General features: G+C 41.7%; 1 protein-coding gene across 1 annotated transcript in view; it reads right to left on the bottom strand.

Moving 5' to 3' along the window:
* The window catches only part of LOC126262627 (DNA methyltransferase 1-associated protein 1), an 81,106-nt gene that overhangs the window by 12,425 nt on the left and 51,066 nt on the right, over nucleotides 1-17,615 (bottom strand). Inside the window, exons 4-7 of the mRNA XM_049959385.1 lie at nucleotides 9,620-9,838; nucleotides 9,414-9,521; nucleotides 234-425; nucleotides 12-153 (exon numbers count right to left, since the gene is read on the bottom strand). Coding sequence (XP_049815342.1) covers nucleotides 12-153; nucleotides 234-425; nucleotides 9,414-9,521; nucleotides 9,620-9,838 — 661 coding nt within the window. The remainder of the gene's footprint in view (nucleotides 1-11; nucleotides 154-233; nucleotides 426-9,413; nucleotides 9,522-9,619; nucleotides 9,839-17,615) is intronic.

The raw sequence follows: 17,615 nt of genomic DNA, 5'->3' as shown, positions 1-17,615 counted from the left end.
TGTTACAATACCAATATGAAGTTCATGAAGCAACTGCTCAATAGCTTTAGTTTTCTTCTGGCCAATGTTTGCTGGTAGCTTCATACGCTGGGAACGCAGAGACACACCACTACCCTTGTAATCAGGGAATTTTATTCCTGCTGTTTCCACCATCTGTAACATACATCAGAGAATAATTCCAAAAGCACTATTTTTGCAACATATGTATATATGCTCTTATATCGTGCACTTACATTAGCATCTAGCCTCGGCCTGATTTGATGAGTCAGCTTTTTTTTTGTTATTTTCTTTTCTGTTCGCCGGACATCAGACTGGCTGTCAGCAGCTGTTATTAATTTTTGAAGATCTTGTTGTTTCTTTTCTCTTTCCTTCTTTCTTGCTTCAATCTTCCGCAGTTCATTCAAAAGAGTTTGTTCCTCCTCTATCTGCACATGTACAAAAACAGACTGTACAGTGATGAAACTAATGATATTTAAATTTCTATGAAAACACTCAACAGACAATACCTTACAAAGTGTACTATCTAATAAGCAAAATTTTTCATGTCAAATTCCCACATTTTACTATTTATATATTTACTCCTATTTATAAATGACCTGCCACCTAGGGAAAGACAGGCCAGGTTTAACTCTACTTCGAATTGAACAATGGAAAATCCAGGATGCTACTCACCATATAGCGGAGATGCAAAGTCACGATAGGCAAAATAAAAAGATTCACACAATCACAGCTTTCGGCTATTAAGGCCTTTGTCAGCAGTAGACACACATACACACACACGCACACACACACTCACGCAAACGCAACTTGCACACACGTCTGCAGTCTCAGAGAGCTGAAACTACACTGCGAGCAGCAGCACCAGTGCATGATGGAAGTGGCGACTGGGAGGAGGCTGGGTCGGGGAGGGGGAGGGATAGTATGGTGGTTAGTGGCGGACAGTGGAGTGTTGCACTTTAGACGGAGGGCAGGAGAGAAGGTGAGGAGAGAAATAAAAAGAAATTAAAAGACTGGGTGTGGTGGTGAAATGACGGCTGTGTAGTGCTGGAATGGGAACAGGGAGAGGGCTGGATGGGTAAGGACAGTGACTAATGAAGGCTGAGGCCAGGAGGGTTATGGGAACGTAGGATGTATTGCAAGGAAAGTTCCCACCCATGCAATTCAGAAAAGCTGGTGTTGGTGGGAAGGGTCCATATGGCACAGGCTGTGAAGCAGTCACTGAGATAAGGGGTATCATGTTTGGGAGCGTGTTCAGCAACAGGGTGGTCCACTTGTTTTTTGGTCACAGTTTATTGGTGGCCATTCATGTGGACAGACAACCTGTTGGTTGTCATGCCTACATAGAATGCAACACAGTGGTTGCAGCTTAGCTTATAAATCACATGACTGGTTTCACAGGTAGCCCTGCCTTTGATGGGATAGGTGATGTTAGTCTTGGACTGGAGTACGTGGTGGTAGGAGGATGTATAGGACAGGTCTTGCATCTAGGTCTTTTACAGGGGTATGAGCCATGAGGTAAGGGACTGGGAGCAGGGGTTGTGTAAGGATGGATGAGTATATTTCCAGAATGAGATTTTCACTCTGCAGCGGAGTGTGTGCTGATGTGAAACTTCCTGGCAGATTAAAACTGTGTGCTCGACTGAGACTCGAACTCGGGACCTTTGCCTTTTGTGGGCAAGTGCTCTACCATCTGAGCTACCGAAGCACGACTCACGCCCTGTCCTCACAGCTTTACTTCTGCCAGTACCTCGTCTCCTACCTTCCGAACTTTACTGAAGTTCTCCTGCGAAACATGCAGAACTAGCACTCCTGAAAGAAAGGATACTGCGGAGACATGGTTTGCAACAGCCTGGGGGATGTTTCCACAATGAGATTTTCTTTCAGGAGTGCTAGTTCTGCAAGTTTCGCAGAAGAACTTCAGTAAAGTTTGGAAGGTAGGAGACGAGATACTGGCAGAAGTAAAGCTGTGAGGACCGGGCGTGAGTTGTGCTTCGGGAGCTCAGATGGTAGAGCACTTGCCTGCGAAAGGCAAAGGTCCCGAGTTCGAGTCTCGGTCGGGCACACAGTTTTAATCTGCCAGGAAGTTTGAGTATATTGTTTAGGTTCGGTGGACAGCGGAATACCACGGTAGGAGGGGTGGGAAGGATAGTGGGTAGGACATTTCTCATTTCAGGGCACGATGAGTGGTAATCAAAACCCTGGCGGAGAATGTAATTCAGTTGCTCCAGTCCCAGATGGTACTGAGTTACGAGGGGAATGCTCCTCTGTGGCCAGACAGTGGGACTTTGGAAGGTGGTTGGGGACTGGAAAGATAAAGCACGGGAGATTTGTTTTTGTACAAGAATGGGAGGATAATTACGGTCAATCATCTCAATGACTGCTTCACAGCCTGTGCCATATGGATCCTTCCCACCAACATCAGCTTTTCTGAATTGCGCAGGTGGGAACTTTCCCTGCAATACATCCTATGTTCCCATAACCTCCTGGCGTCAACCTTCGTTAGTCACTTTCCTCATCCATCCAGCCCCCTCCCTGTTTCCATTACAGCACTACAGAGCCATCATTTCTCTGCCATACCCAGTCTTTTAATTTCTTTTTATTTCTCTTTTCTCTCTTTTCTGCTACTTACCACCCCCCCCCCCCCCCCCGCACCTTCTCTCCTGCCCTCCGTCTAAAGTGGAACACTTTTCTGTCCACCACTCCAATCATACTATCCCTCCCCCTCCCCGCCCCAGCCTCCTCCTTACCCCCACCCAGTTGCCACTCCCATCATGCGCCGGTGCTGCTGCTTGCAGTGTAGTTTCAGCCCTCTGAGACTGCAGATGTGTGTGCAAGTTGCGTTTGCGTGTCTGTGTGTGTGTGTGTGTGTGTGTGTGGATATATGTCTACTGCTGACAAAGGCCTTAATGGGCGAAAGCTATGATTGTGTGAATCTTTTTATTGTACGTATCGCGACTCAGCATCTCTACTTCAAATTGAATGTTTATTGGTTAATAACATGAAAGTAATTAACCAAGTGCATCATTCAATCTTATGAAATTTGTTGTGTTTATGCTCTGAAACATTAACATTACTTAATTAAATGGAATAACATTAACTCATGCTGGAAAATATAACAGAAAAGAATTTCCCATTACCTAAGACAACACTGGAAATGCCTTGGGAAAATTTAATGTCCTAAACTAAGCCTAAAGCTAATGATTCAATGCTAATTGCCTAATGCTAATAATGTAATACAACAATATTATGAAAACAATAGCTGCTACTCACCATATAGTGATGCTGAGTTGCAGACAGGCACAACAACCCACACACATGACCACAGTCTCTAGCTGCTGATGCCAAGTATAATGTAACACAATTACCCAAAATTTCCGTCTACAGTATTTTTACCTAGTTGTTACAGGTATTATATTACTAATATTGGCTAAAAGCTGATCACAATCTAGACCAGGCTGAGCAAATGCGGATATTGAGAGGTATGGGTGCAAGCAGAGGCTCATCCCCACTCTGTCAGCACAAGTTGTTCTCCATCTCGCTACTCATTCTAGTTCTGGCATTTTAAATAGACGTAAGCCCAGCAATACAGATTGTTGACCTTGTCTTGTCAGCACTATCTATGTTGAGATCTAATATGAGGTAATAAGACACAACTAGTGAGATGGAAATGGTCTAAGAGAAGTTATGATCCTTGAAATGAAAATCTAATGAATCTTTGATGTTTGAACCTACAGTGAGAAAAAAATTACTTTTTTATTGAAACAGAGGGGACCTCAGTGACTGTTTTTTGATGTAATGTTGGTGTTGAAGAAGTATAATGTGATGTGACATTTCCAATTGCTTCATGAGACATTAGCTATGAATTAGAATACTGAGTAAAGAAGGCAAAACTGCTAAAGCTAAGACTGCACAGAAATAAAGAAGTAAGCATGTTCTTGTAACAAATTTACATGAAGAGAATAATTTGATACAGAAATGAAACAGATCTGTCTCATAGCTCTTAAAAGAGCAAAAGCAGCGCTTTCTTTCAGCAATGGATAATTTCTAAAAGAATATTTTGTGAATACTGCAAAAATTTTATGTACAGCTGAAATCATTCTTCTCAAAGTATTTCCTCTGTCAATGTGAAGCATTTACAGATGTACTGAAGAAACTGTGAGCAACATGGAAGTGCAGTTCAAATACAGATAAAGATTGGGTTATTTTCTCCTTAGCTTTGGACAAAAGCAATGCTACAATTGATGCTACTCAGATTGCCATTTTCATGAGTGGTATTGACACTGATTTCAATGTTGTGGGGGAGAACTCCTTGATCTGATCCCAATGCACGACAACTGTGGCTGACAATAAATTTTCTTGCTTAGAAAGCATAATTGTTGTAGTGAAAATTTTCCTTGACTGCAACAGATGGAGTTGTCGCATTGACTGGTCGCAAGTCTGGGGTTAATGAGAAAGTTAGCAACTTTCAGAAAGTTTGTGGGTGCACTTTCTAAAGGTGAAGGATTCTCTTCCATATGATGGATAAAACTTTCATACTGCAGAAAATTTGGGAATTTCCAACAAGAATTTCCTCATGAACAGGTGCTGCAATTGTTTAAAATAACTGCTCAGTTCAACAATATGCTTGGAACCACACACTTGTATGAGAGTGGTTTCTCAGTAATTGATCCACTTACTTAGAGTCACTATCCTTGCAGAGCTGAGACAAAGCTTTGGTCCTATGGACATCAATATGGGCCCTTACTAGGAAAACTTCCAATTTTATTCACTTAACAACCAAGTCGCTAATCCAGTAAATTTTCTAGCAGCAGCTGACTCCAAAGTATATAATATTTTTGGGACATACTCCTTCCATGCTTTTGGATTTATATTTCATGAAACAGCAAACCCTCTTGCTCCAGAACGAGTCATGCAACTTCCATCGAATGTTGTCCTGCCCTGTCTTCCATCTGATGTTCATGTGCACCATCAGTCTACCACCTCTCCCTGTTGCAGCTCATATGGATCATACACCACCTACATTTTTCTCTCCTGGCAGTCACTGCAGGGCAGGGGGTAATAATAATCATAATAATGAAAGAACTCAAGCTTGTCTCAGGCACAACAACAACATTAATATTCAGCACATACAAGGAAATAACGTGATGCAGACAAATGTCTTTTCTGCAAATGTAAAATAGCATGTTAACATTACAAAGTTGAAGTATGTAACATTACATCCCAATGAGATACAATGGAAATATTCTGTATTATCTCTCTCAGAATGAGTACAAAAATGAAGGTAATTGTTGAAGGAGGTTATTCACTGCCAAGTTATATATAAAAAGCACAGCTGTTATAACAAAAGTAGATGCTGAGCAGCACTTCTGACACACCTCATAGACTTCAGGGAATGTTATTACAAGATGAGAATTTTTGTAACATACAATTTCAATTCAATGTTATAGCACTATACTGGGTCCAGACCAGATCTGGAAGAACCTACAATATTATCGTACCAGATGTTAAATATTATGCAACAGACTCTACCAGATCTCACTAGGAACTCCTGGTTACTTCCTATGATCTTGCCACTGTGTAAGGAGATAAAAGCTGGTGATGAGGTGTTCCAGCTCTGCCACAATACATCAGTTGCAGGTATGGCTGTCAACTAATAATCAAACATCTTGTATTAATGAATTAACACATCTTGTCTCACTCGGCGCATCTGCCTGCCTCGCGAACCAAACACCTGTCATCCTGCCAGCTGCTGCCACGCTCCCTGGTTGCCGATGCCCAACATTTGAGAGACGTGGCTGGTGGCTGCTGTGGATAGTGACTTTTTTTGCTCAGCTGCTGATGGACAGAGTTTCCAGAGACCCAGTCACGTCACCAGCAGCTGTTACATGTTGAGCCACACTCCTCTCCACCGCTGAAGCCTGTCATCCAGAAAACTGTGTCCTCCCTCTGGCAGCCGCCACTGGTTTAGCCATGCTTCCTTCGGCTGTCACTTCCCTACATCCCACAGGTTTCATCATCCTCAAGGCCATCACTGGAAGCTTGTCCACCTTCAGTCAAAAGCAGGCAATGTGATCCCACACACATCGCCTCATCTGTGGCCACTGTCCTGTGCGACCGGCGCTGTACAGACACATAAGCTGGTGAAGCGGTTGTTCCAGCAACCCCAGCATCTTCATCAGGCGGCCTACATCTGGACGTGGCTGCTGCTGTGTCCTCCTCGACGGCTCACCTGAAGATGACTGGCAGGTGCCCAGTTGAAATATCGTGCGAAGTATTGAACGACGACCGGCTGCAAGCCCGAAATTTGTTTGAACATCCAGCAGTCATGTTTGTCAAGTCAACCTCATGGCAGCTGCAGACATCTGATCAATGTCCCAATGGTCCAACCGCTTTTGGCCGAGCCCACTGGCGTCCCAGCTGATGTCCCACTGGCCTATTGGCATCTGGCCACGCCACCAGTGTCTCGATGTATGCCTTGCTGCTGTGCTGACATCCTGTCATTACCTTCACATCTCCAGCAGCCACTGATGGCTGAGCTCCTTGCTCCCACTGGCTGCTACTGACCCTTCAAATACTTACATGGCTCACAGGCATTACTGTGTTTCAGGTGGTCGCTGTTGGTCGAGCTAGTCTCCCATTGGCCGCCGATGGCATGACAATGCTGTCTCTCTGTTTCCCGCGTCACAGGACACCGTTCAGTCCATTCTAGCATTCTTCTGTGTCTTTTCGGCGCTTCCACACCCAGCACCTGTTGCCCACCTTGTGAAGTAAATTGTGTTTCCAGCACATGCTTCTTTTCTGGATGCATGGGTGTCATGCTATTCTTATTTTCAGTGGTGCTTGTTGCCCCTGACATGCTCCTCTGTTCATCATAGCATGTACTGTTTTGCATATTTTTTTGCAAGCCCTCGTTACTAGATGGCTGTCGCCTTCACTTCCTGCAGGAACTAACAATCTTCTGGTCCATCCTTTTCTTATCACCCATTTTGGTGCTCCTAATGGCCCATTTGCCTAGGTTTGCGTCTCTGACTTCTTCTCTCCTTCTTTCTCTTTCATTTTGGCCAAGATGGCTCTGCTATCTCGGCCCTGCCATCTCCTCCTAAGGAGGTGGGCTATTGTAGCTGGCCATTAAACAGGCCACTACAACCACCAACATTACCTCACATCCTGTGGGTTGTCTCATAACTGAGCCACATGTATTTCCTTGTTAGAAGCACTAGTTTCACGCTAAACTGCGCACACACAGCCTATAGTGGCACTGCGATTGTGAAACAACTTTTTCATCCAGTACACACTGTCTGTAGCACCACTGCGATCAATCACGTAATTATGCAAATATCAACCTGCCTGCCTTTATAACTCACAATGAGGCCACTACCAGGCAGTAGATTCTCCAGCTCTGGGCAATTATGCTCGCCACTTTTGGACCATCAGTCAGATTTTCACCATCTGTCTCACTGGCTCATCCATATCATGGGCCACTGTTGGTCTAGTTGTTACTTCCATCAGTCCCCAAGAGCTGATGACATCATTGCCAACTCACTAGCTCCTAATACTGCGCACTCCATTGGTATCCTGACGTCTCAGGTGATACCGTTGGTTAAGAGTTACCTCCCAGCTGCCACCACTACCTTCACAGGGCTGTCAGCCCCACTGCGCCCCAGTTTGTCACTGCTGATTGAGAACTGCCTCACCAGCGACTGCCAATGCCTGTCACGGCCTTGATGGCTCTTTGGGCTATAGACACTGCTTGTCTCACTAGGTGCCCGCACACCCCTCTTGCCACAGCATCAATTGCCCTCATCAGGCCGCTCACACAGTTAGTCTCACTGCAGCACCAATCACCAGGCACCTGCTGTGCCTTGCCGAGCATCACCAGGCATCAGCTGTGCACACATCAGAGCACTACATTGTTTTTGTAACAGTTCCCGTAAAGCCTTCAGTCTGTGATACCAGATGTTATGTATTGTTAACCACTGTGCAATAAACTCTTGCAAATGTTACTGGGAATTGCTGTTTACTTCCTGTATCCTTGTCACCTTGCAAGGACATAAAAGGAGGGAGTAAATCAACTGTCCTTTTCAAACAAGTGATCCTGGCAATTGCTCTCTCTGATTTACATAATAAAAAAATTAAATCTGGATAATAAAATGTATTGTTAAAAAGTGTACTTACTACGACTCTCTGTCAAACATAACAAAGTGAACAAATTAAATCTGGATGGCACAATGCGTATTTAAACTTCTGGCGTACAAAATATGTGTCCAGTGTCTTTTTGGTTATTCCATATGCACCTGCGATGAATACAATATAACGAAAACTAGCATATAAAATGCTACATACTGTATCCTCTTTCTCATTTCTGCTATAATGCTCTATTTAACTGAACCAATTCTTGCTGTGTCAAGTTGTGTAACTGTTTCCTTTTAATAGGTCCCACTTTTTTTTAGTATATTTCAGTCTTTCAGTTATCATTTTCCACTCTGCCTCTTTTAGATCATTCTGAAATATACAATATGGTTGGTCTTACTATGGTACTTCATTGTCTAAGATTAAATAACACTGATTTTATTTTGTACATGCTGCTCTGACAGAGTTGAGAAGCTTTTCCACATTTTGTGCATATGTGGTTTATTGCATCATACCTACTAACGATAGAGCTATCTATTCAGGGAAATTGAGAAGAATGCCTATCAGATTTCGGTCAACAAATCTCGTTTTGATAACTGTGATCCTCAATCCTGCTACTTTAGCTGCTACGTAGTTGAGAGAAAAGAGTAGGCAAATAGCTTCTTTCACACTCAATGCATTCTCTTTCAGAGCACACATTCTATCACCTCTGTGGTCTGACTGTATTCACACACTGTCCAATGCCTTGTTTGTATGGCTATCCATCACTTAACGTCTCATGTCAATAGAGACTATTTGTCTCTATTCATTACAGTGTTTGCTCAGCTCAGAAACTGAAGAACACATTTCTATCAACTGCAGAATACAGTTAAGATGCCTAATATGAGCAAGCAAAACATGTTTCATTAAGAAACCACCCCACAATGACAAAAATGATTTTTGCAGAGCCAGCTAGTTGTTAAAAGATGTCCCACAGTGTATAGAAAAGCAAGAAAATTATGACAAAATACAGAATAAATAAAAAATGGTTACAAGTGCCATGGCTTCTCATACTTCTGCATTATCTGTTAGGAAGCAGCATTCACAATGGTAAACAACTGAGAAATGAGCCTTCATACTGCTGCTGAGTGAACTCACTGAGCCTCACTCAAAGCACTCAACTTTAATTTCCTAACACCCTCACTTCAACTGTGAAGTTAATAATACGTAAATGTGACTGGAAAGTCAATATGTTGTTACAGAGCATACAGATTATTTATAATGCTTCTAAGACATAATTTTACCTGTTCAGGTGTTCTTTCAAAAAGCCGCCGCAGCTGTTCCTTCCTTCGCCGTTCGTGGTCTGCATCAAACACGTAAACTTTTGCTTCTGCACTTGAACTGGCCCGCACCTGAATGAGTGGTATAGGTAAGAACATATAAATCTGTTAACTCTACAGAAGAAACACATTATAATTTCAAAATGAAGAATCATGAACAATGAACATACCCTGGTAAGAACTGCACAGACTTCGTAGTAGCGCTCTTTTAGATCTTCAACACTTCTATCACCAAAGCGAGTGCGATCCCAGCGGTCTTTCATCACAATAAACCTTAAATCAAATCGCCTACATAAATCAAACAGGTGGTCAGTTTCCTGTCGGCTCCATGATTCATTATGTAAATAGTGTAGGTACTCTGAATCCGTGTATGTTGGAACAGGAACTTTCTAGAAAAGGAAATACTAAAGAAATTCACAGTAAATCAGAAAGTGCATGACTTTTGTATAAAACAACAGAGCAATAGTCAAGTTATAAGGTAGAATGAAGCTGTAGCTCAGAGATGATGTGAAGGCTATCATGAGGCATTGTGCTAGATTAAAGGTGTGTGCTGGACTAGGGACTTTACTCTAGCCTTGGTCATTATCACTCTTACCAAATGAACCATCCAAGCACATTTCACAACTAGTTCAGAGCATCAATCTCACAGTTCCTCTCGTGCTCTTCCAAACAGTTACCACATGAGGCAACGATCGAGGAGTGAATCACAATAGGCATCATATTTTTATGTCAAGAAGTACTGTCTATGGTACCCACTCTAATCAATTAAATTAGTTCACTAACATAGTTGTCACAATCTTATTCATCTAATACAACTTGACATGTGACGCAGACCAGATTTTGGACACTTATTTACTGTTTATTGGGAACTATCACCTTAAGAAGTGGGACTATCTGAACACATGTCCAGGACCAACGTAAACTTCCACTGTCACTGGTGTTACACACAAATCATAAGTGACATTGAAAGTTTGAGTCATGCTTGGAGGCGTGTTTGGATGGCCTACCAGGTGAAAGGACTGCTTGCAACAGGCATTCTTCTTATCCCTGCCTTGGAGCTTCAAGTTGCAAACAGGCACAGCTAAATGACAGATGATATGTAGCAGTAAGGCAACCAACATTTGATCATGGTTTTAGGGGAGATGACCAACAACTGAACAAGATTTTAAGTGAGGTTTAAGGGAGATTTAGTGTTAGTTGTAATAAACTTCCACTACACAACTATGTCAAATTATCTTGGAATGGGTGACAATGGAGATATAATATAAAAAAAACCTGCCATATTTTGTTTACTTTGACTCTACATGTCATATGGTATCATATTCTGGAGTATCTCGGTAAACCGAGAGAGAGCTTTTAGAGTGCAAAAGCATGTAATTAGACTCACTTGTGGTATACATTAAGAAATGACTATAACTCAAGTGTTTAAAACATGTTTCTTATTTTATATTTTCTAACATGTACCTTCTAGATGCCTACACTATGTCATTCTTTCTCCACTCCTCGCACTCCCTTGGGCCAAACCGTCTTCTTTCTGTAGCAGCCAAAAACAGATCATGTCTGTCATGTAAACCAGTCCTACCTCTTACCGAATAAGACTCGATAGCTGAGCAATTTTGCTGGATCATCACCCGAAAGTGCTGTAGTAGGACTTATTAAAATAAATAGCCAGACACTTCTTTTTAAGCTCAGAAGTTTACCAGTCTTTTATCATCGCTTTAAGATCCTACCAGTGATGACCAGGTCACTTACAGTCTCTAATGTTTACAGACAGGTAGTTATTTTGGACATACGCAGAGCATAATAGTTCTTATTTCTTCAAAACTAAAATTTCACGCAATACAGATGGAGTGAACAGTTCACTTTACTTTGGCTATAACTAACACTGGAAGTTATGACCAGGTGAAATCTCTAACTAACAATATCTTTTAAACTAATTAGGTTTTGATTATTAGAAACAAAGGGGAAAAATAGCCTCTTTAATTTGGAAGTGGTCTTTCTTTCTGAATTTACCTGTTAACTCATAAGTTTTTCCCTATGACTAAATGTACAAAATTTTATAACTGCAGTAACTTTTGATGGCCATTATTTCTGATGAAACTAACTAGCTCATTGCAATCAGGCCAACAAAATGAATGATCTGAATAATAAAGTTCTGTGGGGTGAGTTTGTTTCTACCATTCTGATGGTTTAACTATATGTGCTTAGTGTAGGAACTTTAACATTGTAATTTTGAAAAGAAAATTAGCAAGTATTTCATACAGACCTTAATACATGAAAACAGGAGAGCATGCAAAGCATGACAGTGCTCTCTCACATGTCAATAACCATACTGATAGTCGAACAAAACTTTTCAAGATGAGTAATTCAGGGAACTTGAAAATGGTTTAAATGGCTCTGAGCACTATTGGACTTAACATCTGAGGTCATCAGTCCCCTAGAACTTAGAACTACTTAAACTTAACTAACCTAAGGACATCACACACATCCATGACCCCGGTCACGTGGTTCCAGACTGAAGCGCCTGGAACCGCTCGGCCACAGCGGCCGGCCAGGGAACTTGAACTACCAATAGTAGTTCATGGGATTAATACTTGCAACAGTGATTATTGACAAAATACATGGGAGAAACTGGTGGTCAGTAATGAAGCTGGCAGGATTATGAAAATATTGCTATTATACAGGAGATCCTGGGAAATATGGGAGAGCTGCTCACCTTACGTCCCAGGTAAAACCTCTAGAAGAATAGACATTGGAGCACAGCCTAACACTATCAATGACAACTTCAGAAAGCACTGCTTTCCTCTACAGCGTGCGTCCGCTGCTCTGAATGTAACTTCTAATGTTACTGGAAGAGATCTCTTTGTCATATGTTTAGTGGGCTAAGTTATGAATGACTGCACACCAATACACTCATGTGTTTCGTATTTGGCCATTCCTTACTATTGCATGTATGGAAATATGTGGATTGCATTTGATTGTGGAAGGTTGGGGTTGGGTGGGGAAGGGTTCCTTGTTGTTGTTGTAGTCTTCAGTCCTGAGACTGGTTTGATGCAGCTCTCCATGCTACTCTATCCTGTGCAAGCTTCTTCATCTCCCAGTACCTACTGCAACCTACATCCTTCTGAATCTGCTTAGTGTATTGATCTCTTCGTCTCCCTCTACGATTTTTACCCTCCACGCTGCCCTCCAATGCTAAATTTGTGATCCCTTGATGCCTCAAAACATGTCCTACCAACCGATCCCTTCTTCTAGTCAAGTTGTGCCACAAACTTCTCTTCTCCCCAATCCTATTCAATACCTCCTCATTAGTTACGTGATCTACCCACCTTATCTTCAGCATTCTTCTGTAGCACCACATTTCGAAAGCTTCTATTCTCTTCTTGTCCAAGCTGGTTATCGTCCATGTTTCACTTCCATACATGGCTACACTCCATACAAATACTTTCAGAAACGACTTCCTGACACTTAAATCTATACTCGATGTTAACAAATTTCTCTTCTTCAGAAACGAATTCCTTGCCATTGCCAGTCTACATTTTATATCCTCTCTACTTCGACCATCATCAGTTATTTTACTCCCTAAATAGCAAAACTCCTTTACTACTTTAAGTGTCTCACTTCCTAATCTAATCTCCTCAGCGTCACCCGATTTAATTAGACTACATTCCATTATCCTCGTTTTGCTTTTGTTGATGTTCGTCTTATATCCTCCTTTCAAGACACTGTCCATTCCGTTCAGCTGCTCTTCCAAGTCCTTTGCTGTCTCTGACAGAATTACAATGTCATCGGCAAACCTCAAAGTTTTTACTTCTTCTCCATGAATTTTAATACCTACTCCGAATTTTTCTTTTGTTTCCTTTACTGCTTGCTCAATATACAGATTGAATAACATTGGGGAGAGGCTACAACCCTGTCTCACTCCTTTCCCAACCACTGCTTCCATTTCATGCCCCTCCACTCTTATAACTGCCATCTGGTTTCTGTACAAATTGTAAATAGCCTTTCGCTCCCTGTATTTTACCCCTGCCACCTTCAGAATTTGAAAGAGAGTATTCCAGTTAACGTTGTCAAAAGCTTTCTCTAAGTCTACAAATGCTAGAAACGTAGGTTTGCCTTTTCTTAATCTTTCTTCTAAGATAAGTCGTAGGGTTAGTATAGCCTCACGTGTTCCAACATTTCTACGGAATCCAAACTGATCTTCCCCGAGGTCCGCTTCTACCAGTTTTTCCATTCGTCTGTAAAGAATTCGCGTTAGTATTTTGCAGCTGTGACTTATTAAACTGATAGTTCGGTAATTTTCACATCTGTCAACACCTGCTTTCTTTGGGATTGGAATTATTATATTCTTCTTGAAGTCTGTGGGTATTTCGCCTGTCTCATACATCTTGCTCACCAGATGGTAGAGTTTTGTCAGGACTGGCTCTCCCAAGGCCATCAGTAGTTCTAATGGAATGTTGTCTACTCCCGGGGCCTTGTTTCGACTCAGGTCTTTCAGTGCTCTGTCAAACTCTTCACGCAGTATCTTATCTCCCATTTCATCTTCATCTACATCCTCTTCCATTTCCATAATATTGTCCTCAAGTACATCGCCCTTGTATAAACCCTCTATATACTCCTTCCACCTTTCTACCTTCCCTTCTTTGCTTAGAACTGGGTTGCCATCTGAGCTCTTGATATTCATACAAGTGGTTCTCTTCTCTCCAAAGGTCTCTTTAATTTTCCTGTAGGCAGTATCTATCTTACCCCTAGTGAGACAAGCCTCTACATCCTTACATTTGTCCTCTAGCCATCCCTGCTTAGCCATTTTGCACTTTCTGTCGATCTCATTTTTGAGACGTTTGTATTCCCTTTTGCCTGCTTCATTTACTGCATTTTTATATTTTCTCCTTTCATCAATTAAATTCAATATTTCTTCTGTTACCCAAGGATTTCTATTAGCCCTCGTCTTTTTACCTACTTGATCCTCTGCTGCCTTCACTACTTCATCCCTCAGAGCTACCCATTCTTCTTCTACTGTATTTCTTTCCCCCATTCCTGTCAATTGTTCCCTTATGCTCTCCCTGAAACTCTGTACAACCTCTGGTTCTTTCAGTTTATCCAGGTCCCATCTCCTTAAATTCCCACCTTTTTGCAGTTTCTTCAGTTTCAATCTGCAGTTCATAACCAATAGATTGTGGTCAGAATCCACATCTGCCCCTGGAAATGTCTTACAATTTAAAACCTGGTTCCTAAATCTCTGTCTTACCATTATATAATCTATCTGATACCTATTAGTATCTCCAGGATTCTTCCAGGTATACAACCTTCTTTTATGATTCTTGAACCAAGTGTTAGCTATGATTAAGTTATGCTCTGTGCAAAATTCTACAAGGCGGCTTCCTCTTTCATTTCTTCCCCCCAATCCATATTCACCTACTATGTTTCCTTCTCTCCCTTTTCCTACTGACGAATTCCAGTCACCCATGACTATTAAATTTTCGTCTCCCTTCACTACCTGAATAATTTCTTTTATCTCGTCATACATTTCATCAATTTCTTCATCATCTGCAGAGCTAGTTGGCATATAAACTTGTACTACTGTAGTAGGCATGGGCTTTGTGTCTATCTTGGCCACAATAATGCGTCCACTATGCTGTTTGTAGTAGCTAACCCGCACTCCTATTTTTTTATTCATTATTAAACCTACTCCTGCATTACCCCTATTTGATTTTGTATTTATAACCCTGTAATCACCCGACCAAAAGTCTTGTTCCTCCTGCCACCGAACTTCACTAATACCCACTATATCTAACTTTAACCTATCCATTTCCCTTTTTAAATTTTCTAACCTACCTGCCCGATTAAGGGATCTGACATCCCACGCTCCGATCCGTAGAATGCCAGTTTTCTTTCTCCTGATAACGACATTCTCTTGAGTAGTCCCCGCCCGGAGATCCGAATGGGGGACTATTTTACCTCCGGAATATTTTACCCAAGAGGACGCCATCATCATTTAATCATACAGTAAAGCTGCATGTCCTCGGGAAAAATTATGGCTGTAGTTTCCCCTTGCTTTCAGCCGTTCGCAGTACCAGCACAGCAAGGCCGTTTTGGTTAATGTTACAAGGCCAGATCAGTCAATCATCCAGACTGTTGCCCCTGCAACTACTGAAAAGGCTGCTGCCCCTCTTCAGGAACCACATGTTTGTCTGGCCTCTCAACAGATACCCCTCCGATGTGGTAGCACCTACGGTACGGCCACCTGTATCGCTGAGGCACGCAAGCCTCCCCACCAACGGCAAGGTCCATGGTTCATGGGGGAAGAGGGTTCCTTACTGTATTGATTAGCAGCTATTTGTTGACTCTGTTGGTTTCTTCTGTGGGGGGACAGTTGAATGCCAGCATTTACTGTATCCAATAAAACTAGAACACACTATTGCGTACATTCACGACAAAGCTGCCTTGCTGGAAGCAACTACGACTGTTTTTCATGAAATTTGTTCTCTTTCTGTTACACAGGTCAGTGTAAGGTGCACAAGACCTAGGTTATTTATAGGTTATGTCGCTGGTGGGGTTAATACTTTGAGTACTTTCAAGGTGTTGTTTTTTTTTGGGGGGGGGGGATGTAATATTCAGACCAAAAACAGAGTCCATTCTATGGATACTGACATGATAAGAGTCCAGAAATAAGGATCACTTCTCTCTCAATTTAAGTCATGTTGCTCAAATGAAATAGTATTAATAGGAATACAACAAAACTGTTTCCACATAGAAAATTGAAAATATATTTGGCAAACAAATCAGGCCAAGACTATTGAAAGTTCTTGAAATTTTATGAGCAACAAGAAATACAGGGTACAAATTTAATCAACAAAAACCCAACATACTCATAGTAGCACTATTATTTTCAATGAAATTATTAAAGCAAATTAATACCAAGTGCTGACAAAATTTTACAAATTCAAATTTTTCACTTGCAACACCAATACACATAATCCAATCTCAAACATGTTTTCTAGAGCATTAACAAATTTGTTTTGATTGAAACAACAAAACCAAATTTGTTTCCCTATCAAGAGGCTTAGATAGAGAAACTTGAAAAAAAAAATCTGAATAAACTGTACAGGTGTGTGACCAAAGTAGCTTAACTTTATAGTACAGAACACTTACAGATTATAAATCAAGCTTGTGTACTCAATCAGTGCAGAACAAATGATAATCTTTTATTTATTTGAAAGATTATGTAAACTGCTCAAGCTGGTTGTCTGAGAAGGTGTCTGATATTTGATTGAAAGGGAGTAGAGAATGAAAGAATTTGGGTTATGAAACAGCTTTACAGTAAATTAAAACAAAACAACAAAAATAAAGGCAGCCTGTCTGAAAGTGCATCTGTGAAATCAAACTTTGCTTGTGGGTAACATTCAACGCCACGTTTCTTCAACTCCCACACTGTATTATGCTCGAATCTCACTTGGCATACTGTCCCACTCTTCAACAGTGGTCAGTGGTCCCCCTAGGATCATTCAGTGTGTTATGAGGGTACCTGGTATGTTGCACAGAAAGTTTAAATGAGTCCCAAGCATATTCAATCGGTTTCAGTTCAGAAATTTCACAGCTCATTCCATTTAGCTGAATCCTGCTTTCTGAAGGACAATGTTCATGAGGTGTGCACAGTATGCTCAAGAATTATCATCATGGGTAGTTGGACAGCAGGGTGGAGGATTCTGTCGAGCTAATACACAGCCCTCAAATGATCTTTCATAGGAAAGAGAGGTGTCTGACATCAGTAAATGATACCAGCCCAAAACATGACTGAACCCATAGGACTGCATGCCTGAGATGTACTTTGGTACATCATTGCTTTCATACACATCTATGACAACTGTCAGGTATCAGACAAATCCCACATTGTTCAAAAAGATTTCGGGCTTGCAGTCGGTCATCATAAACTTCACTGCACGATATTTCGGCTGGACAACTGCCAGCCATCTTCAGGTGAGCCGAACGAGGACTGACGAAGATGTGCTCCGCTCCAGCTTTATAGTGCACTGATAGTACTGCCGCACATGCGTTGCAGTTGCGGAGACAGATGGGCCACACCACCCAGAGACAGCGCCCTCACTGGTGGAACTGTAGTACTCAGCTGCCATCGGTACTGTCGCTGGCCGCAGCTATCGAAGTCTT

The sequence above is a fragment of the Schistocerca nitens genome, chromosome 6 (genome assembly GCF_023898315.1).
Source record: "Schistocerca nitens isolate TAMUIC-IGC-003100 chromosome 6, iqSchNite1.1, whole genome shotgun sequence".
In the NCBI taxonomy this organism is placed as follows: domain Eukaryota; kingdom Metazoa; phylum Arthropoda; class Insecta; order Orthoptera; family Acrididae; genus Schistocerca; species Schistocerca nitens.
The sequence above is the reverse complement of the archived record's forward strand: the minus strand, read 5'-3'. Positions and strand labels throughout refer to the sequence as shown.